This window comes from Musca domestica, unplaced genomic scaffold (genome assembly GCF_030504385.1).
Source record: "Musca domestica strain aabys unplaced genomic scaffold, Musca_domestica.polishedcontigs.V.1.1 1, whole genome shotgun sequence".
Lineage (NCBI taxonomy): Eukaryota > Metazoa > Arthropoda > Insecta > Diptera > Muscidae > Musca > Musca domestica.
In genome coordinates this window covers 37,077,601-37,098,575 of record NW_026712114.1, presented here as the reverse complement: position 1 = coordinate 37,098,575, position 20,975 = coordinate 37,077,601, and the positions used below count along the sequence as shown (strand labels likewise).

Genomic DNA, 20,975 nt, shown 5'->3' with positions numbered 1-20,975 from the left:
TTTTCTTGTTAAAATTCCGAATATCAGGTGTTACAGTTATATGGGACTATATGAAAACGTGGACCTTTACAGCCAATTATCTGCCGGAGAAGGTGGTGCCTATTATGAACTCCAAAGACCAAGTTTATGATAATTATATTGAAAATGTAGTTAAAATCCTTAAATTACCAAATATTGGGAGGTAGGGTTTTATGGGGGCTGTACGAAGATGGGGTCTGTATGAGCACTTTTCTGTCATTGGAGGTAGTGTAAATTACGAACTCTAAATACCAAACTTCAAACAATTCTGGTGAAAAGGATGGCACAAATCATCAAGGTTATTTTACAATGTAAGCTTTATTTTTTTGCGCACGACAACCATATAGATGTGCTACTTTTAATACCCTCAGCCTTATGGTACTAAATTTAGTACTTTTCGTACAACATTTAGAGTACAAATTTCCAAAACCACCTCCATCTCAATTTCAATTTCCAACAGAGATCTCAATATCAAATTTGAGAATTTCAGCCCAACACCAATTTCATTATCATTTAACAAAATTTGTACAAATATAGGAAGCATTTCCAAACAACAACCAAATTTCAAACACATTCAGGGTGAGATAAAAAAAACTGCAACAAAGTCAAACGCTACAATTTTTACATTTTTTTCACTTTTATTGAATGAAAGCAAAAAATTTCGGAAATAGCATCAAATTTTAGAATAAGTTTAGATTTGTTTAAATTGGTTACCTTTGGCACGAAGTAAGTCCTTCAAACGGCCAATGAAACCGTCACACGTTGCCCGAATGTTGCTCTGCGGTATTTTGTCCCATTCTCGGCGAATCGCTTTTTGAGGTTGGTGCAAACCTTGCTTTCCAAAATACTCCAGACACAATAGTTCAACGGGTTCGTATCTGGAGATTTTGTTGGCCATTGTGCGCTGGAAATGAAGTGAGGAACCTCATTTTGTAACCATTCTTGGATGGCGCGTGCTGAGTGCGATGGTGCTGAGTCCTATTGGAATGTCCAAGGTCTGCGGCCAAAATGTTTGCGTGCCCAAATACATCCTCCAGAATATTTTCGCGATAATATTCGGCATTTATTTTGATGCCAAGGTCGATTAATACGAGCGCAGAGCGACCATCGGCTGTTATGACGGCCCACACTATTACCATGGCCGGCGCTTTAGTTCTGGTGGCCAACCGAAGATGCACCTTTTCAGCTGACCTCTTTGGCAAGTAAACAGGATAATTTTGTTTGTTTACAAACTGCTGGACAACGAATGTTTTGTCATCGGAGAAAACCAAATTCGGCAGTTCACCACTTTCGGCCAAGCGAAGCAACTCTTTAGCTCTTTTGGGTCTATTTTCTTTCTGTTGCGGTGTTAGTTCTTGCGCTTTTTGAAATTTCAATTTCAAAATGAAATTTACCCCTTGGTTAATTTTTTATACCCTACACCACAAGGTGGTCAGGGTCAAAATTTAGATATAGCTCCCATATATATCTGCGTCCGATTTGCCTTTTATTGTGCACCAAACGTGTAATATCACCCCGAATAGTATGGAATTTTGCACATACAACCAAATTAGGCCTGAAAATAAGTATGCCAAATTTGATCGAAATCGGTTCAGATATAGCTGTAGCTCCCATATATATTGTTCATCCGGTTTGTTATTTTTGTGCTCCGCAGCCGTAATATACTCTCTGCAAAAACAATATTTGTGGAAATATATCGAATACAGCTCAGAAATACATTTGCTAAATTTTTTTGAGATCGGTTCAGATTTGGATATTGCTCCCATATATAACTTTGTCCGATTTCAAATTAATTGTGCACTAAATGGGCAATACAAATCCGAATTTAAAAGATACAAATGCTTCGGTATATTTAGTTCTTTGAACTCTAACTTATAATAATCATAGCGTGTATGATTGAATTCTCCCATAACAACTTTTAATTGTTATGCGGAGCTCTACTAAATTAGCAAAGTGGTGTAGGGTATCATAAAGTCGGCCCCGTCCGACTTTAAGGCTTTCTTTACTGGTCAATATTTACCGAATGGAATATTGCGATATGTTCAGCTCACTTCCCTGATATCGGGCTACGCAACCAGCAACGGCAACGAGCACAAAAGATTTACTCACATTTAAATGCTGGATTGCAGTGGCTAACGATAGCCAGTTGTGGTTTTCGAGCCTAATATAAAGAAATTACACTATCACGCTTGAATTCCATCACGAATAATTTTTTCTGGAAAATTGTCACCAAAATGCTTTTGTACGCTTGCAAACAATGGAATAATTTTAACAGCTGTAGGACGAGTGGCTTAGAAATGACAGCAGTCTGAAGTTGATTGCAGTTTTTTCATCTCACCCTGTATAGGTACCTGACACACATTTTCTAAAAATTAACAAATATCTCATATAAAGTGAAGGATGTAACCAATATAGCTCAAACCAGGTACGTTCCAATATTTATAACATGTTTATTTAGGTCCGATACGAAATGGACAATATTGGTCCAATCCTTTTGAACCATCTTCATAGAGGATCAAGATCATTTGAATAATCATAACAGAAGTCAACATGGCTGGGAGTATATATCTGTCGGCAAAACCGACTGATAATTCTTAACTAATTGTTTACTCTTTTATATATATAGAAGACTAAGGTGATAAGAGTTCTTTGTATGGGTGGTTTCTACTCTTCCGAGCCGCAAAATGTATGTCTAAAAATACCTTATTTCGTTGTATGGAAGCTTTACCACAATTTGGCCAACTTTCTATACCAAAACTCTAGAGATTTATAATTCAATTTAACGAAAATTTCATATCTTCGTTCTAATCCGCTTGGAACATGCAAACGGACGTTTCTTTGCCAGGGTGCAAGTTTGCCATAAAATCTGTTGAAACCCACATTTTGGACCTACCCACGTTAATACCTTTAAGCATTTATGGCACATTTTAATAAAATTTCTCCTTCGTACTTCATTCCTTTTGGTAGGTGCTTCCGATTCACTTACGGAATTGTAAACTCAATTACTTTTTCTGTCATAGTAAAGCCTTTTGGGTAATAAAACATTCTCACATCGTTTAATACATTCAGATAATTATTTTTTATTAATTTTCAATTGTTGCAATCATACTTACAGATATAATCGTGTTGTATATTTTTTGAATTATTTCATTTCTTTTTGTTAATACTGTTATGGAATCAATTGTTTTGTATCGACCAATAAATTGTTGTTTGAGATTTCATGAACTGATACGACTTATATTTGGTATTTTTTTATGGGCGCTACTATTTAGATGTGGGACTTGTTTTAATAAATTAGCTATATAGCAGGGAAGAGCAGTGTTTGCAAAGCAAAATAATTTTTGGAAATAATTCTGAGATATTTATTGATTCTAATGAATCAATAAATTATTCTGCTTATCTGAAATGTTAAAAAAATTAGCATGAAAAATGTGTGGTTCTGTGAAAGGACAAGGTACTGACCAGAAATTAGTTAGCATTAAAAAGCACATTTATTTCTTGGAACGTGTGAAATATTGATTTCAGAAAAGGCTATTCCACTGTATGTTTAATACACCAATCCTAAGGATTTTCCCAGATTTACCTTTCCATTTCAGGATTTATGCTTTTTTTTGATAAGATAAAAAACTATTCAGAATTATTTCCAAAACCTTTGCTATCTCTTAACGTACAAATTTGGGCTGTAAAAAGCAAATAAAATAATTTGTGTTTTATATACATTGTGATTTCAAATTTAACATTAAAATTAACTTAAAATACAATCCAATAGCAATAATGTTATATAGGAAATAATATATGGTTGGCTTGGTAAGGGGGGAGTACTGGGGAAGATGGTTAAAATTTGGATACATTTTGTTTGGGGTCATAAAAGCTACAACTACATAATACTGCAATATTTCATATTTTTTTTTCTTGTTTTAGTTAATAATATGTTCTAATTTGGTTTTGCTTGCAATGCTGGAAACGTTGATTCGTTTATAGGGCACAAATTAATGTGGCCTTGTCCAAATCATGTTCGTCAGCTTTGCGTATCATTACTGCCGCCTGATTTTGGAAACGTCCCGTGGATACTAAACGCAATGTGGTAACACCACAAAAGATGGCTTGTTCGGGTCCTACAAAAAAAAAAACACATATAATTGAAAGTACAAAAAGAATTAATTATAGAGGGTGAGATAAAAAAAAACTGCAACCAAGTCAAACGCCATAATTTTTACATTATTTTTTTTTTAAATTTTGCTGAATGAAAGCAAAAAATGTCGGAAATAGCATCAAATTTCCTTAAATTAGTTTAGATTTGGAAATGAAGCGAGGAATCTCATTTGGAAACATTCTTGGGTGGCGCGTGCTGAGTGCAATGTTGCTGAGTCCTGTTGGAATGTTCAAAGTGTGCGGCCAAAATGTTTGCGTACCTGAGGCTTTCATACACCCTTCAGGATATTTTCGCGATTATATTCGGCATTTACTCTGATGCCACGGTCGATTCAAACGAGCGGAGAGCAACCATCGGCTGTTATGGCGGCCCACACCATCACTATGGCCGGCGCTTGAGTTCTTGTGGCCAACCGAAGGTGTACATTTTCAGCTGACCTCTTTGGCAAGTAATCACGATCATTTTGTTTGTTTACAAACTGCTGGACAACGAATGTTTTCTCATCGGAGAAAACCAAATTCGGCAGTTCACCACTTTCGGCCATGCAAATGAACTCTTTAGGTCTTTTGAGTCTATTTACTACTTTTTGGAATTTCAATGGCTTTACCCTGAGCTCATTTTTCAATATTTGCCGAATGGAATATTGCGATATGTTCAGCTCACAAGCCATTTTTCGGTCACTACGACGCGGTTTTCGATCAAGTCGCTTCTTTACTTTCGAACCATTTTTGCTGATGTTGCTATTTTCATAAGTCCTCTTCCCTGACGTCAGGCTACGCTACCAGTATCACGGTAACGAGCGATGGTACGAGACACTAAAGATTTATTAACATTTAAATGCTGGAGTGCTCTAACCATAGCCACTTGTGGTTTTCTAGCCAAATATAACGAAATCACACTATCACACTTTAATTTCATCACGAACAAATTTTTTCTGGAAAATTTCCACCAAAATGCGTTTGTACGCTTGTCGAACGAGTAGCTTAGAAATGACAGTAGCCTGAAGTTCGTTGCAGTTTTTTATCTCACTCTGTATTTGTTTATATATATTTACCTGGCTCTGTGGCCAATCCACATATTTCACTTGATTTTTCCATTGCCGTCGAATCTAGACCAGATGAACCGCCAATTTCTAAACGGTCAGCAAACAAGCCACACTGAAAAATAATTAAAAAAAAATTTTAAAAATTTTCTTATTTTCAATATCAAATCCCCTCTTTCTTCAACCCACATCATAATTCGGTTTATCCTGCCGTACAGCTTTGCCACCAATTTTAAGATTGGCCACCGAAACAACAGCTGGAAATAGAGCCGATATGGTACAATTACGATTGTGGCCATAGTTTCCAATAGTGTATAAGGCATCAATATCTTGGACCAAAATATTACAGGCTATCCAAGAGAGAAAGTAATATATTATTATAGTATAATTTAAAATAAATTGGCAGTTTTAAGTAATTTTGTAATTTGTTGAACTTACGCTGTGTGATTTTGTGAAAACGAACATTGGCTATGAAACTACCTTTCACCGGTATGCGATATTGAAGAAGTGCTGCATTTTGGCTGGAGCGGAAGAATTTTTTATTCGAAAGACGTGGCCTGAAAATAATTTAAAGAATTTTAGTGATAAATATAATGGAAAGCTTTTATTTTTTTTAGAATTTCTTGAAAAAAGTAATGCTTTAATTTATAATGTGTTTGAAATACAGGGTGAGATGAAAAAATTACAACCAACTTCAGACTGCTGCCATTTCTAAGCTACTCGTCCGACAGCTGTTAAAATTTTTCCAGTGATAGCTCATTATATTGTATAAAAGCATTTTGGTGAGAATTTTCCAGAAAAAAATGCTGATGGTGTGATTTTATTATATTTGGCTGGAAAACCACAAGTGGATATCGTTAGAGCACTCCAGCACTTAAATGCGAACAAATCTTTTGTGTCTCGTTCCATTGCTCGTTACCGTGATACTGGTAGCGTAGCCCGACGTCAAGGAAGTGGAGGGAAGAAAACAGCAACATCAGCAGAAATGGTTCGAAATGTAAAGAAGAGATTTGATCGAAACCCGCGTCGCAGTGGCCGAAAAATGGCTCTTGAGCTGAACATATGGCAATATTCCATTCGGCAGACATTCAAAAATGAGCTCGGGGTAAAGCCATTGAAATTCCAAAAAGCGCAAGAACTTACACGGCAACAGAAAGAAAATAGACTCAAGAAAAAACTAAAGAGTTGCTTCGCTTGGCCGAAAGTGGTGAACTGCCGAATTTCGTTTTCTCCGATGAGAAAACATTCGTTGTCCAGCAGTTTGTAAACAAACAAAAGAGGTCAGCTGAAAATGTGCACCTTCGCATGGCCACAAGAACTCAAGCGCCGGCCACGGTGATGGTGTGGGCCGCCATAACAGCCGATGGTCACTCTCCGCTCGTATTAATCGATTGTGGCCGCAGGATAAATGCCGAATCTTACCGCAAAAATATTCTGAAGGGTGTGTTAAAGCCTTGGGCATGCAAATATTTTGGCCGCAGACCTTCGACATTTCTACAGGACTCAGCACGCGCCACCCAAGAATGGTTACAAATGAGGTTCCTCGCTTCATTTTCAGCGCACAATGGCCACCAAAATCCGTTGGACTATTGTGTCTGGAGTATTTTGGAAAGCGACGTTGGCATTAAAAAATACCAAAGTGTCGATCACCTCAAGCAAGCGCTTCGCCGGGAATGGGCCTAAATACAGAGCAACATTTGGGCAGCGTTTGGCGGTTTCATTGGCCGTTTGAAGGCCATAATTCGCGCCAAAGGTGACCACTTGGAACAAATCTAAACTTAGTCTATTTGATACTATTTCCGACATGTTTTGCTTTCATTCAATAAAATTTGAAAAAAAAAAAATTAAAAGTTATGGCGTTTGACTTCGTTGCAGTTTTTTTTCATCTCACTCTGTATATAGATTAACAAAAATATTTGACCTTCTCGAAAAAGAAGAAAAGCGGCCAAGTTTCATATATTTTGGGTGCTTCGATTGTTCAAAATTAGAACACTCCCAAAAAAAGTGAATCAATTTTATGAATTTTGTACCTGACCTAATTTTGATAAAAAAAGTACTACGGCTCCATTTGCTTTATTGAGATTTATCGTCGTTTATAGGGGAAAGTACAAGTATCAGTGGACCCACATATCCCATTATTCACCACATATAATTCTAGAACAATAGATTCATAATCTATTCTAGATCCTATATAAGTCGAATACAAATATTTGCAAGTATATGGATCTGAAAATTCTTTGCAGTTACGTCGTATAAAAACTACAACAGCATAAGCATCTGGTAAAATGTAATCAAAATGATACTTGAAAACATTATTAATCAAAGACAACCACCAAATCAACTATAGTTTTGATCATTTAAAATATTGTCCCTTTTTGGGGGGCGGGAGTACCAGAAAGAGTGGACCGATATTTTTCATCTTAGTACCTAATTTTAATAAAAACATTGAGACTTAAAATCTCTTTGGATAAATCGTGAATTCGGTGTGATGGGTTCCCTTTTATCCTGTGCTCGGTATATCCCTATATTAACCTGATAAAACTTCGTAATGTTATTACTTTTCGGTCCGCTAATTCAATTAGCATTTTTTCCCAAGAATTTTTCTCATTTTCTACTTTCAAATGATTAAATATATTTACCTTGTAGTGCTTATTTTCAACATAAAACAAACTGCATTTTCCATGCCAAAGCGAGAAAATTACTTACCATTGTTTATAGTTGTTACAAAACTCCTGCACTCTATCCTCCAACGAACGATGATGATCTCTTAACGAGGGGAAATATTCACCATTGAGTTCCCAGCCATCGACAAACTACGGGTTTTGTTTTTAATCAGAAAAAGTAGAGACAGAGATTAAATTTTAATTCAATTTAACCTTTTAACCTTCGACCCTTGGCAAACTCTTTTTGCCAAGCGTTAACGCGCATCATACTTACGGCCATCAGAGCGCCCGTTTCACAATTGACATCGTAGTACTTCATCGTTATCTCGACAATCGTATCAGGCTCTCCAATCACATAAAGACCGCAAACCTGCAGGGATTCTTCCAATTGGAGGATGGCTGATGTTTCGTCAGTGTTGCCAAATAAAGCAGCTGTTGCTGCTGTCGTGCGGGGAGGTAACTTTTTGAATGCATAATCACCTGGCTCGGAGGCGACGTGCATGCAATCTGTGGTTTTGGGCGAGAGAAATGTGGCACACCAAACAAACAGAGTTTTGACGGAAGTGGTGGAGGGAGAGATAAAAATATATAAGAATTTTAATTCATTAAAGTTTTAATAATTCACAAAAGAAATGGTTTTTGTTCTGAAAAATTCTAATGAATTGTTTGAGTAAAGAAAAATCATTTGTTTTAAATTTGATATTATTCTCTTTCTATTTTTATAAAATTACATTTAATTTTAATGACCTGTGACATCTGTATCTTCATATTCAAGATTTGGTTTTAGCATAATTAAAGGATTTTATTATTTTATCATACGGTCTGTGTGATAATAGTACGAGGAAAGCAGCACCCCACCGGCATGTCAATATGGTTTGTCTGCCAGTGACTCTCAGCTACATTCACAAACACACCCGCCCACACACATATTTCAGATGCATCTCTTAATGACAAACATCCAATTAGAACGTACGAAATATCTACGAGGGTGGCGGAGTTTGTGAGCCTGAATTTAGGTTAAGACATGAAATTCTCCTTTGTCCAGATCATTAACTAGTTATGGGTATTGTTGTGGCTGTGACATTTGACAGAATTTCGATTGTAATGTCTTCAAGGTATATTATTCGTACAGTAGGGTATATTATCTTAAAATTAAGGAGCAATATTTATAGCTGAACAATTAGAATATGAAAATGATGTTTTATGCTAGGAGTGTGTGTGCAAGTTCAATATAAAATTGGATTGAAATATGGGCATTAGAAATAAAGAAATGCAAAAAAAAAAAAAAAAAAAAAAATACTAAAGAGAACAAAATATGTTTAAATTGTTAAAGAACGATGGCTAAGTGGTAAAGACCTGCATTTTTATACCCTAACATGGAGAAGGAAACGAGTTAGACCCATAGTTACTTTTGAGGATCTTCATAGAATCACTTTCTGAGTCGATTTACGCATCTCAGTCCGTCCTTCCGTCCATGTATTTTTGTGAGCAAATTGCAGGTCGCATTTATTATCAGATTGGGGTGAAATTTTGCAAACAATATTTGTTTGGTCCAAGGACGAATCCTATTGAAATTGGTGATAATCGGATCAGATTTAGATATATCTCCCATATATCTACAACCGATTTCGTTTTAATAGTTCACTTAATGGCTAATATAAGTCCAAATGTTCTTTATATTATTACATCCCACCGAATTCAGTCTAGAAGCAAGTAAATCAAATTTAGGGAAAATCGGTTGAGATATAGCTATAGCTACCATATATATATATGTTTCATCCGATTTGGGATTTTAAGTCCCTCACATGCATAATATGCACTCCAGAAGAATGTTATTTGGTAATGGAAATCAGATACTACTCGAAAATACCTCTATCAAATTTTATCGAGATCGCTGCAGATTAGCTCCCATATATATCTTTATCCGTTATCAGGTTTATTGTGCACCAAATGGCTAATATCCGACAAAAGTGACTAAATTTTGACAATTACGACTGAACTCATCCTTTCAACTAGTACTTCCAATTTGGTGTAAATCGTTCAAGCTATAGCTATAGCTCCCATATATATGTTTTGTCCGATTTGGGGTTTAAAGTCCATCACAAGCGTAATATGCATTCCACGACAATAATCTTTGATAAAATTTTGTCAAGATCGGTTCAGATTTGGATATAGCTCCCATATATATTGTGCACCAAATAGCCAATATCAGTCCAAATGACCTGATTTTTTGCATATCCGACCGAATTCAGTCTGGAAGCAAGTAAATTAAATTCGGAGAAAATCGGATCAGATATAGCTATAGCTCCCATGAATATGTTTCATCCGATTTGGTATTTAAGGTCCTCAAATTCGTAATATGCATTCGACAACTATGATATTTGGTACCAGATGTCTTATAAAGCTCGGAAATACCCTTGCCAAATTTTATGTAGTATCAGCCCAAATGGAGTGCATTTCATTTTTTGCAACTCGGCTCCGATATACAGAGTGCTCGTTACCGTGATACTGGTAGCATAGCCCGGCGTCAAGGAAGTGGACGGTAGAAAACAGCAACATCAGCAGAAATGTTTTGAAAAGTAAAGAAGCGACTTGATCGAAACCCGCGTCGCAGTGCCCAAAAAATTGTTCGTGAGCTGAACATATCGCAATATTCCATTCGGAAAATATTGAAAAATGAGCTTGCCCCAATCTCAGCCATTGAAATTCCAAAAAGTGCAAGAACTTACACCGCGACCGGAAGAAAATAGACTCAAAAGAGCTAAAGAGTTGCCTAGCTTGGCCGAAAGGGGTGAACTACCCTGGCATCAGAATAAATGTCGAATATTATCGCGAAAATATTCTGGAGTGTGTATTAAAGCCTTGGGAACGCAAACATTTTGGGCGCAGACCTTGGATATTTCAATAGGACTCGCACTCGGAACATCGCACTCAACACTCGCACTCGGAACATCGCACCCAAGAATGGTTACAAAATGAGGTTCCTCGCCTCATTTCCAGTTCACAATGGCCACCAAAATCTCCGGATACCAATCCGTTGGATTGTATGTATGGAGTATTTTGGAAAGCAAGGTTGACACTAAAAAATACCAAAGTGTCGATCACCTCAAGTAAGCGCTTCGCTGGGAATGGGCCAAAATACCGCAGAGCAACATTCGGGCAGCGTGTGACGGTTTTGAAGGCCATAATTCGTGCCAAAGGTAACCAATTCGAACAAATCTAAACTTATTCTAAAATTGTATGCTATTTCTGACATTTTTTGCTTTTATTCAATAAAATAAAAAAAAAAAAACAAGTTAAAAAGCCGTAAGTTCGGCCGGGCCGAACTTTGAATACTCTCCACCATTTGGAACCAATTTGGAAATTTTCAAAAAATAAAATCCTTAAAAAATTCTCTTAAAATTTTTAAAAATTCCGAATATAGCCGTTATATTGGGGTCTATACGACATGGACCTACATAGGCCTTGTTTGCCAAAAGCCATTACCATACTGAAATTCGAAACTTGAAATAAATGGTGAATAATGTAGCTAAAATCATCAAAATATCGTATATAGGGAGGTTCCGTTATATCGGAGCTGTGCGAAGACCTGGACCAGCAAAGACAGTTTTCTGTCACAGGCTATAGCATCCATTACGAACGTCAAATACGAAATCTCAAAAAATTTCGGTGGGTATTGTACCTACCGAATATAGGGAGGTACTGATATATGGAGCCTATACGAAGACCTGTACCTGTATAGACAATTTTCTGTCACAGACTGTAGTTTCCATTACGAACTCTAAATACGTAATTTGAAACAATTCCGTTAAATAATGACGCTAAAATCGTCAAAATACCGAATATAGGGAGGTACCGTTATATGGGGGCTATACGAAGTCGTGGACTTGCACAGACAATTTTCTGTCATAGGCTGTAGTATCCATTACGAATCTCAAATACCAAATTTGAAACAATTCCGGTGAATAATGTCGCTAAAATCATCAAAATACCGAATTTTGGGAGGTACCGTTATATGGGGGCTATACGAAGACGTGGACCTGCACAGACAATTTTCTGTCTTAGACAGTAGTATCCATTTCGAACTTCAAATACCAAATTTGAATTAATTCCGATGAATAATGTTGCCAAAATCATCAAAATACCGAATATCGGGAGGTATTTATATATGGGGGCTATATGAAAACGTGGTCCTACTTGGACCATTTACGAACTTAACCTGCCTGCTGGGAAAATAAACACGAGTGCAAAATTTTAGCCTTCTATCTCAATTCGCTAGAAAGATAGCGTGATTACAACAGACAGATGGAAATGGCTAAATCGACTTAGAATTTTACGCTGATCAAGAATATATATACTTTGTTGGGTCTGACATGAGTATTTCGAGGAGTTACAAACGGAATGACAAAGTTAATATACACTCCATAGTATGGTGGAGGGTATAAAAAAGAAAAATGTAAAAATTATTGCGTTTGACTTAGTTGCAGTTTTTTTTATCTCACCCTGTATGATTACAAATTATTTTCCAATTGTCTTTGAAATCATATAAATACAAATATTGCCCATAATTGTGACAAAATATATTCTATGGTAGTGGAACTACTTTATGTTGTCGGCAAATGACATAAAAAAATACGTTTCCATTTCATCCTGCACAATCTTATAAATATTTAATAAAAATTACTGACCGGTAGTTATTTGCAAAAATAAAAACACTGAATTTCATTAAGAATATTTGAATTTGCCATCTTTAACTCCATTCTAAATTTTATGCCCGCCAACATATCACAGGAAGAGCGACGACATGGGTTATTTTCTTTGCTCTTCTTATATTAAAGCATTCTGAATATTTAATTGTCTCCAATACAATATCGTATTGAACTCTCTCACAGGCAATGCTGAATATAATTTGACTGTTGCCGTCCATCAAATCGAATATGAATTTGCAAATATTCCATTCCATTTCCTTTCATCTAATTTCTATTTATTTATTTTCAGTTTGCCATTCACATCCAATCTCCTTCGTGGCATTTCGTTTGGGGTAAGTGAAATTATGATAAAGTTATATTTACGCATTTATGAAAGAGAAGCAACATATTGCTTCATAAAAATAAATAAATAAATATCAAAATTAAGATATTCTTAGTTGGCCAATAAATTTTGGCCAGCGTAGGCGGTGATATAACCAAACGCAATAGAGGAGGCATTAATGGTAGTTTTTTCCAAACAATTTGCTACCCAAAACTAATACTAATTGCTGCAAATTTAATGTGCTTCTTCTTTAGTATTTTTTATGAAATATGGTTATGGTCGTTATACATTTAATGTGAATACGTTTCGTTCCGTTCGATTTGGTTCGTAAGTAGTTCAATGATTAATTATGTGCCATAGAAGTCATAAAAGTGCCAATAAATGTTTTCCAATATGCCAGGCTATGTGCACTGAAATATCTTTGAAGGGGGCACCATAAAATAAAATATTTGAATCGATATCGAGTTGATGTTTTTGCCCACCTTGCATCAGAAGCTAGTACGTAGGTAGTCAAATTATTTTATAACTGATTATATTGTTGTTTTCATTTATAGATAGTTGTCTAAACGAATATGTTAGTAACAATTATTGATATGTCTTTCGTGGGGGTACTTATTTAATTGTGGTTGTTTGAAAATAATAAGAAAGTACAGGGTGAGATGAAAAAAACTGCAACAAGGTAAAACGCCATAATTTTAATTTTTTTTTAAATTTTATTGAATGAACGCAAAAAATGTTGAAAATAGCATCAAATTTTAGAATAAGTTTAGATTTGTTCGAATTGGCCATCTTTGGCACGAGTTATAGCCTTCTGTAGAAAATCTTGTGGAACATAATATTTTCAATAGAAAATTTTGTGGAACATAATATTTTCAATAGAAAATTTTGTGGAACGCATTATAGAAAATCTTGTGGAACATAATATTTTCTATAGAAAATTTTGTGGAACATAATATTTTCTATAGAAAATTTTGTGGAACATAATATTTTCAATAGAAAATTTTGTGGAACATAATATTTTCAATAGAAAATTTTGTGGACGTAATATTTTCAATAAAAAATCTTGTGGAACATAATATTTTCTATAGAAAATCTTGTGGAACATAATATTTTCTATAGAAAATCTTGTGGAACATAATATTTTCTATAGAAAATCTTGTGGAACATAATATTTTCTATAGAAAATCTTGTGGAACATAATATTTTCAATAGAAAATTTTGTGGAAAACTTGTGGAACATAATATTTTCTTTAGAAAATCTTATGGAACGCATTATTTTCTTTAGAAAATCTTATGGGACGCATTATTTTCTAAAGAAAATCTTGTGGAACATAGTATTTTCTATAGAAAACCTTGGGAACGCAATAATTTCTATAGAATTCTACATGAAACCCTAGTACCAACCTTGCTTTCAAAAAAATACTCCAGACATCGGAGAAAACCAAATTCGACAGTTCACCACTTTCGGCCAAGCGAAGCAACACTTTAGCTCTTTTGCGACTATTTTCTTTCTGTTGCGGTGTAAGTTCTTGCTCTTTTTGGAATTTCAATGGTTTTACCCCGAGCTCATTTTTCAATATTTGCCGAACGGAATATTGTGATATGTTCAGCTCACTAGCCATTTTTTTAACAGCTGTCGGACGAGTGCCTTAGAAATGACAGCAGTCTGAAGTGGGTTGCAGTTTTTCCACCTCATCCTGTTTTCACTCAATACCAAATTTAGTAACATTTAGTACATTTCGTACAATTATAGTACATATTTCCAAAACCAACTCTTTATCGCAAACCTCCTACCAACAGGGACCCCAATACAAAATTTTTAAAACTAAATTTCTTAAACCAAGCTGTTCCAAATTTAGTTACATTTAGTACACATTTCCCAAACCACCTTCATATATCAAATCTACTTTCCTACCTTGATTCTCCTACCAAATTTCCCTTCACATAATACCAATTGGTACTATTTTAGAAGTTTATATTTTAGAACTTTTCGTTATCGTTTAGTTTAAATTTCCAAAATTTCCTTTGGTACATCTATCTTGCACTCCCTCAGCCTTATCACACACCTACGCACCAGGACTGACCCTTGTGCAATATTAAGATTCTAGCTTTAGCCGTTTCGTCCTGGCGTTGATTCTCCGTCAGTCTATCAGTTATTTCCAGATATATAGATATAAAAATCCAAAAAATTGTTTTATATTTTATTATTATTATTTTTATACCCTCCACCATACTATGGACGGTATATTAACTTTGTCATTCCGTTTGTAACTCCTCGAAATACTCATGTCAGACTCAACAAAGTATATATATTCTTGATCAGCGTAAAATTCTAAGTCGATATAGCGATGTCCGTCTGTCTGTTGTAATCGCGCTATCTTTCGAATGAATTGAGATAGATGGCTAACATTTTGCACACATGTTTATTTTTCCAGTAGGCAGGTTAAGTTCGTGAATGGTCCACGTTTTCATATAGCCCCCATATAACGGTACCTCCCGATATTCGGTATTTTGATGATTTTAGCGACATTATTTACCGGAATTGTTTCAAATTTCGTATTTGAGGTTCGAAATGGATACTACACCCTAAGACAGAAAATTGTCTGTGCAAGTCCACGTCTTCGTATAACATCCATATAACGGTACCTCCCGATATTCGGTATTTTCATGATTTTAGCGGCATTATTCACCGGAAATGTTTCAAATTTGGTATTTGAAGTTCGAATTTGATACTACACTCTTAGACAGAAAATTGTTTGTGTCATGAATTTGGCGACATTATTCACCAGAATTGTTTCAAATTACGTATTTAGAGTTCGTTATAGGAACTACAGTCTGTGACAGAAAATTGTCTATGCAGGTCCAGGTCTTCGTATAGGCCCCATATATCAGTACCTCCCTATATTCGGTATATTGACGATTTTAGGTACAATACCCACCGAAATTGTTTGAGATGTGGTATTTGAAGTTCGTAATGGGTGCTACAGCCTGTGACAGAAAATTGTCTATGCAGGTCCAGCTCTTCGCACAGCTACAATATTTTTTGAAAATTTCCAAATTCGTTCCAAATGGTGGAGGGTATTCAAAGATCGACCCGGCCGAACTTACTACTTTTTAACTTATTCAAACTGTTTTTAATTTGTTAGAGAAATTCCAGCGGAGTGGACTAGTATTGGTTTTTACACCCCAAACCTAACTCTGATATAAATATTGCAATTTATCCAGTTTTGATAACTCTCAACGCTTTATAAGTTTTTTTAACGGATTTGTCCAGAAATCGGTACATGTAGTTCGTAATGGGTTTTAGCATGTGTGGCAAAACATTGTATGTATAGGTCCATATTTTGGTAACGGTATTCGGTGTTTTTTCATGGATTTGTCTAAAAATGTGTATTTGTTGGTCATTATGGGATCTCGATCCGGTGGAAAAAAATTGTATGTATAGATCCACGATTTCGTACAGCCCCCATATAACGGTATATGCCGATTTTCGGTATTTTGATAATTTTTGTCAAAATGTTTCGCAGATTTGTCTAAAAATTGGTATTTGTGGGTCATACAGGGTTCTAGCTCCGGTGGCAGAAAATTCTATGTATAGGTCCACGATTTGGTATATCCCCCATATAACGGTACCTCCCTATATTCGGTATTTTGATTTTTGCCACATTTTTTCGCAGATTTGCCTAAAAATTGGAATTTGTGGGTCATAATGGGTTCTAGCTCGTATGGCGAAACATTTTTTATATAGGTCCACGTTTTGGTATAACCCCCATATAACGATATTCGGTGCTTTGATGATTTTTGCCACATTTTATTCGATATTTTGATAAAAAAAAATTGGTATTTGTAGTTCATAATGTGTTCTAGCCCGGTGGCAGAACATTGAATATTTAGTTCCACATTTCCCTCTACGCACATATAACGATTCCCACCGATATTCGGTATTTTGATAATTCTAGTCACATTGACCCACATAATTGTTTCAAATTTGGCATTTTAGAAAATTTGATAGATTACAATCCTTGAAGTATAAAATTGCCTTAGGGTTTCCGTCTTGGTATGACCCCATATAACGGCCTCACTCACTTTATCGTTTTGTTGATAAGTTTAACTGCATTTTTCAAACGGTCTTAGTGGTATATGAAGTTTAAAGTGATACACGCTTGAATTCGGATGCATTTATATAAAATTTTTTCCTTTACCCTAAGTTAGAGGGTATTAAAAATTTGTGCCGGCCGAACTTTATGTTTTTTACTTGTTGTTTTAAAATTTCTGAGACATATTTAAATACAATTACTCAATCTAAACTTGTAAATTAACACGTATTTAAAAATGTAAATTAAGCAATATAAAGTAAGAAAACTTTCTTTTGTCGACTTTTCTCATTAATTTCTAATAGAATGCATAATGTGGCCATCAAAATCTTTTAACCTTTTTCCAAGACTCATTATTCTACAAAACTGTAATTTTATTAGAGTGTATTTTCCATAATGTAATACATTATCAAAGGTTTCATGTCCTTTGTACATGACAATGATTATGGCAGCAAAAGGACGAAGCATTATTAACTTTGAAATTACCTGTTATGGTATGCAGTTCATATGGACTGGGATTTGGTGGATATAAATCAAAGGTTCGCTTCACACTGGGCCATGCCTGGAAAAAGAAAAATGAAAAAAAAAAATAGTAATTTATAAATATTTCTCAACGACTGCTTCAAATATTAAATTAATAGATTATTTTACTACGCAATAGTTTAATTTCCAAATGCCACAGACACATGTCTCAGTATGTACATTGTGTTCTACATGCGAAGCAACAAGATATTATTTGAATTGCAAATCAAATATCTTACGATTACAAACATATTTACATACTTATGTCCCTCTACAGTTTTGGTCATCTTGATGGGCTTTAATCTTTTGTCAATAGGGGAAGTGCCATTCACTCAATTTGTTGTCAAATATTTGCCACAAAAATATAGGTTATTATTTGAATTTCCTTGAATTTATTCCATGGGAATGGCATGGTAGCACACACACATATACACACGTCTGGTTACCATGAAGAGAGATAATTCCAATCGAATGGATGGATAGTGGTTGTAATATTTAATTGTGTCTATCAATTTCCATTCTATTTTTATATGTTTGCTAATATGGCTTGTGATATGCTGCCATTGTTTGGTATTTTGGTTTATTATTTGGTATCCAAACGAATTTGGTTACTTAGCAGCAGAACAAAAAATTTCCTAATTGTGTTTAAATAAAATTTATTCTCATAATAAATGGTATATGAAAATTAGTGAAAGGTATGTAATATTTAATAAATACGTAGTTATAATTCTCAGAATATGTTTTATTTGGTATAAAACGTGTTCCGTAAGAATGTGTGGAATTGAGTCCGCTAACCTAGCAAAAGTGTCCATTAACAAATAATCGGTTCCCCAAAAAAGAGTTATAGGAAAGTTAAAAAAAAAGTCAATTCAAAACCAGTAAAGAAAGTCCTAAAGTCGGGCGGGGCCGACTTTATGATACCCTACACCACTTTGCTAATTTAGTAGAGCTCCGCATAGCAATTAAAAGTTTTTATGGGAGAATTCAATCATACACGCTATGATTATAATTATAATTTAAAGTTCAAAGGACTAAATATGTCGAAACATTTGCATCTTTTAAATTCGGACTTGTATTGCCCATTTGGTGCACAATTAATTTGAAATCGGATAAATATCTATATGAGTTATATCCAAATCGGAACCGATCTCGATAAAATTTAGCAACGATATTTCTGAGCTGTATTTGATATATTTCCCTGAATATCGTTGTTACGGAGTGCATATTATGGCTGTGGGTAACAAATATAACAAATCGGATGAACAGTACATATGGGAGCTATAGCTATATCTGAACCGATCTTCACCAAATTTGACATACTAGCTTCTAGACTCAATTCGGTCGTAAGTGTCAAATTTCATCCCATTTGGGCAAATATTAGATGTCTGGTGTACAATCAAAGGTAAATCGGACGAAGTTATATATGGGAAGTTATATATATCCAAATCTGAACCGATCTCGATAAAATTTAGCAAATGTATTTCTGAGCTGTATTTGATATATTTCCCCAAATATTGTTGTTACAGAGTGCATATTACGGCTGCGGAGGACAAAAGTAACAAATCGGATGAACAATATATATGGGAGCTATAGCTATATCTGAACCGATTTCGATCAAATTTAGCATACTTATTTTCAAGTCCAATCTGATCGTACGTGCAAAATTCCATACTATTCGGACTGATATTACATGTTTTGTGGACAATAAAAGGCAAATCGGACGAAGAGCTATATCTAAATTTTGACCGATTATATCCAATTTCAATAGGGTTCGTCTTTGGGCCAAACAAATGATTTGTTTAAAATTTCATATGGATAGGGCAATAAATGCGAACTGTACTTTGTTTACAAAAATACATGGACAGACGTACGGACGGACATGCATAAATCGACTCAGAATGTGATTCTATGCAGATCATCAAAAGGAACTATGGGTCTATCTCGTTTTCTTTTTGCCTGTTACAAAGAAATTTCACAAAGACATAATACCCTGAACCACTTTGTGGTGTAGGGTATAAAAATCAAGAAATCTCTATATATAATTCACTAGCAAGTACCCGCGAAAATTCCACCAAAAAATCCAAATGTTAAATTCGTTCCAAAATTTGTGTTGGGCTTTTATACCCTGCCCGTCTGCTGTATTCACGCTAGAGTCGGATAAAGATGGGAAACTAAAATTTTGCACAGATTAGTCTTTTCTTGGCAGGCAAGCAAGTTCGAAGATGGGCTATGTCGGTCCACGATATCGTTTATTTTTTTAATGATTGTAGCCAAATTATTTAATAAAATTGTCTGAAAATCCACAAAAGGAGTTCTTTCTGAGTACTTTACCCCTGGAAGAGTATTCTCTATATAGGTCAACGAATATCGTATATCCCCCATGTAACGATATTTTGATGATTTTAGCTATATTTTCCAATAGAATTGTCTAAAAATCCATACTAGAAGTTCTTTTTAAGCACTATTCTCCCTGAAAGGGAAATGTCTATATGGGTCCACGATATGGTATAGCCCACATACAGGTTGAGATAAAAAACTGCAACAAAGTCAAACGCAATAATTTTTACATTTTTCTGTTTAATTTTATTAAATAAAAGCAAAAAATGTCGGAAATAGCATCAAAATTTAGAACAAGTTTAGATTTGTTCGAATTGGTCACCTTTGGCACGAATTATGACCTTCAGACGACCAATGAAACCACGCCACGTCACACGCTGCCCGAATGTTGCTCTGCGGTATTTTGACCCATTCCCGGCGAAGGGCTTGCCTAAGGTGATCGACACTTTAGCATTTTTTAGTGACAACCTTGCTTCCAAAATACTCCAGACTCAATAGTCCAACGGATTGGTATTCGGAGATTTTGGTGGTCATTGTGCGCTGGAAAAGAAGCGAGGAACCTCATTTTGTAACCATTTTTGGGTGGCGCGTGCTGAGTGCGATGGTGCTGAGTCCTGTAGGAATGTCCAAGGTCTGTGGCCAAAATTATTGCGTCCCCAAGGCTTTTTTTACCTTCGCGATAATATTCGGAATTTATTCTGATGCCACGGTCGATTAATACGAGCGGAGAGCGACCATCGGCTTTTATGGCGGCGGACACACCATCACTTCAATTTCCAATGGCTTTACGCCGAGCTCATTTTTCAATATTTGGCGAATGGAATATTGCGATATGTTCAGCTCACGAGCCATTTTTCGGCCACTGCGACGTGGGTTTCGATCAAGTCGCTTCTTTACTTTTCCAACCATTTCTGCTGATGTTGCTGTTTTCTTCCGTCCACTTCCTCCGCCACCAGTATCGCGGTAATGAGCGATGGTACGAGATACAAAAGCTTTATTCACATTTAAATGCTGGAGTGCTCTAACGATAGCCGCTTGTGGTTTTCCAGACAAATATAAAGAAATCATATTATCACATTTGAATTCCATTAAGAATAACTTTTTTTCTGGAAAAC

At 35.4% G+C, this 20,975-nt stretch overlaps 1 protein-coding gene across 1 annotated transcript in view; it reads right to left on the bottom strand.

Annotated features, from left to right (window-relative positions):
* Positions 1–3,717: 3,717 nt before the first annotated feature.
* LOC101900555 (corticotropin-releasing factor-binding protein) overlaps positions 3,718–20,975 on the bottom strand; it is an 88,854-nt gene continuing 71,596 nt past the window's right edge. The window contains exons 2-8 of the mRNA XM_011294332.3: positions 17,488–17,563; positions 8,151–8,383; positions 7,920–8,026; positions 5,652–5,770; positions 5,403–5,563; positions 5,226–5,328; positions 3,718–4,133 (exon numbers count right to left, since the gene is read on the bottom strand). Coding sequence (XP_011292634.1) covers positions 3,994–4,133; positions 5,226–5,328; positions 5,403–5,563; positions 5,652–5,770; positions 7,920–8,026; positions 8,151–8,383; positions 17,488–17,563 — 939 coding nt within the window. The 3' untranslated portion in view covers positions 3,718–3,993. The remainder of the gene's footprint in view (positions 4,134–5,225; positions 5,329–5,402; positions 5,564–5,651; positions 5,771–7,919; positions 8,027–8,150; positions 8,384–17,487; positions 17,564–20,975) is intronic.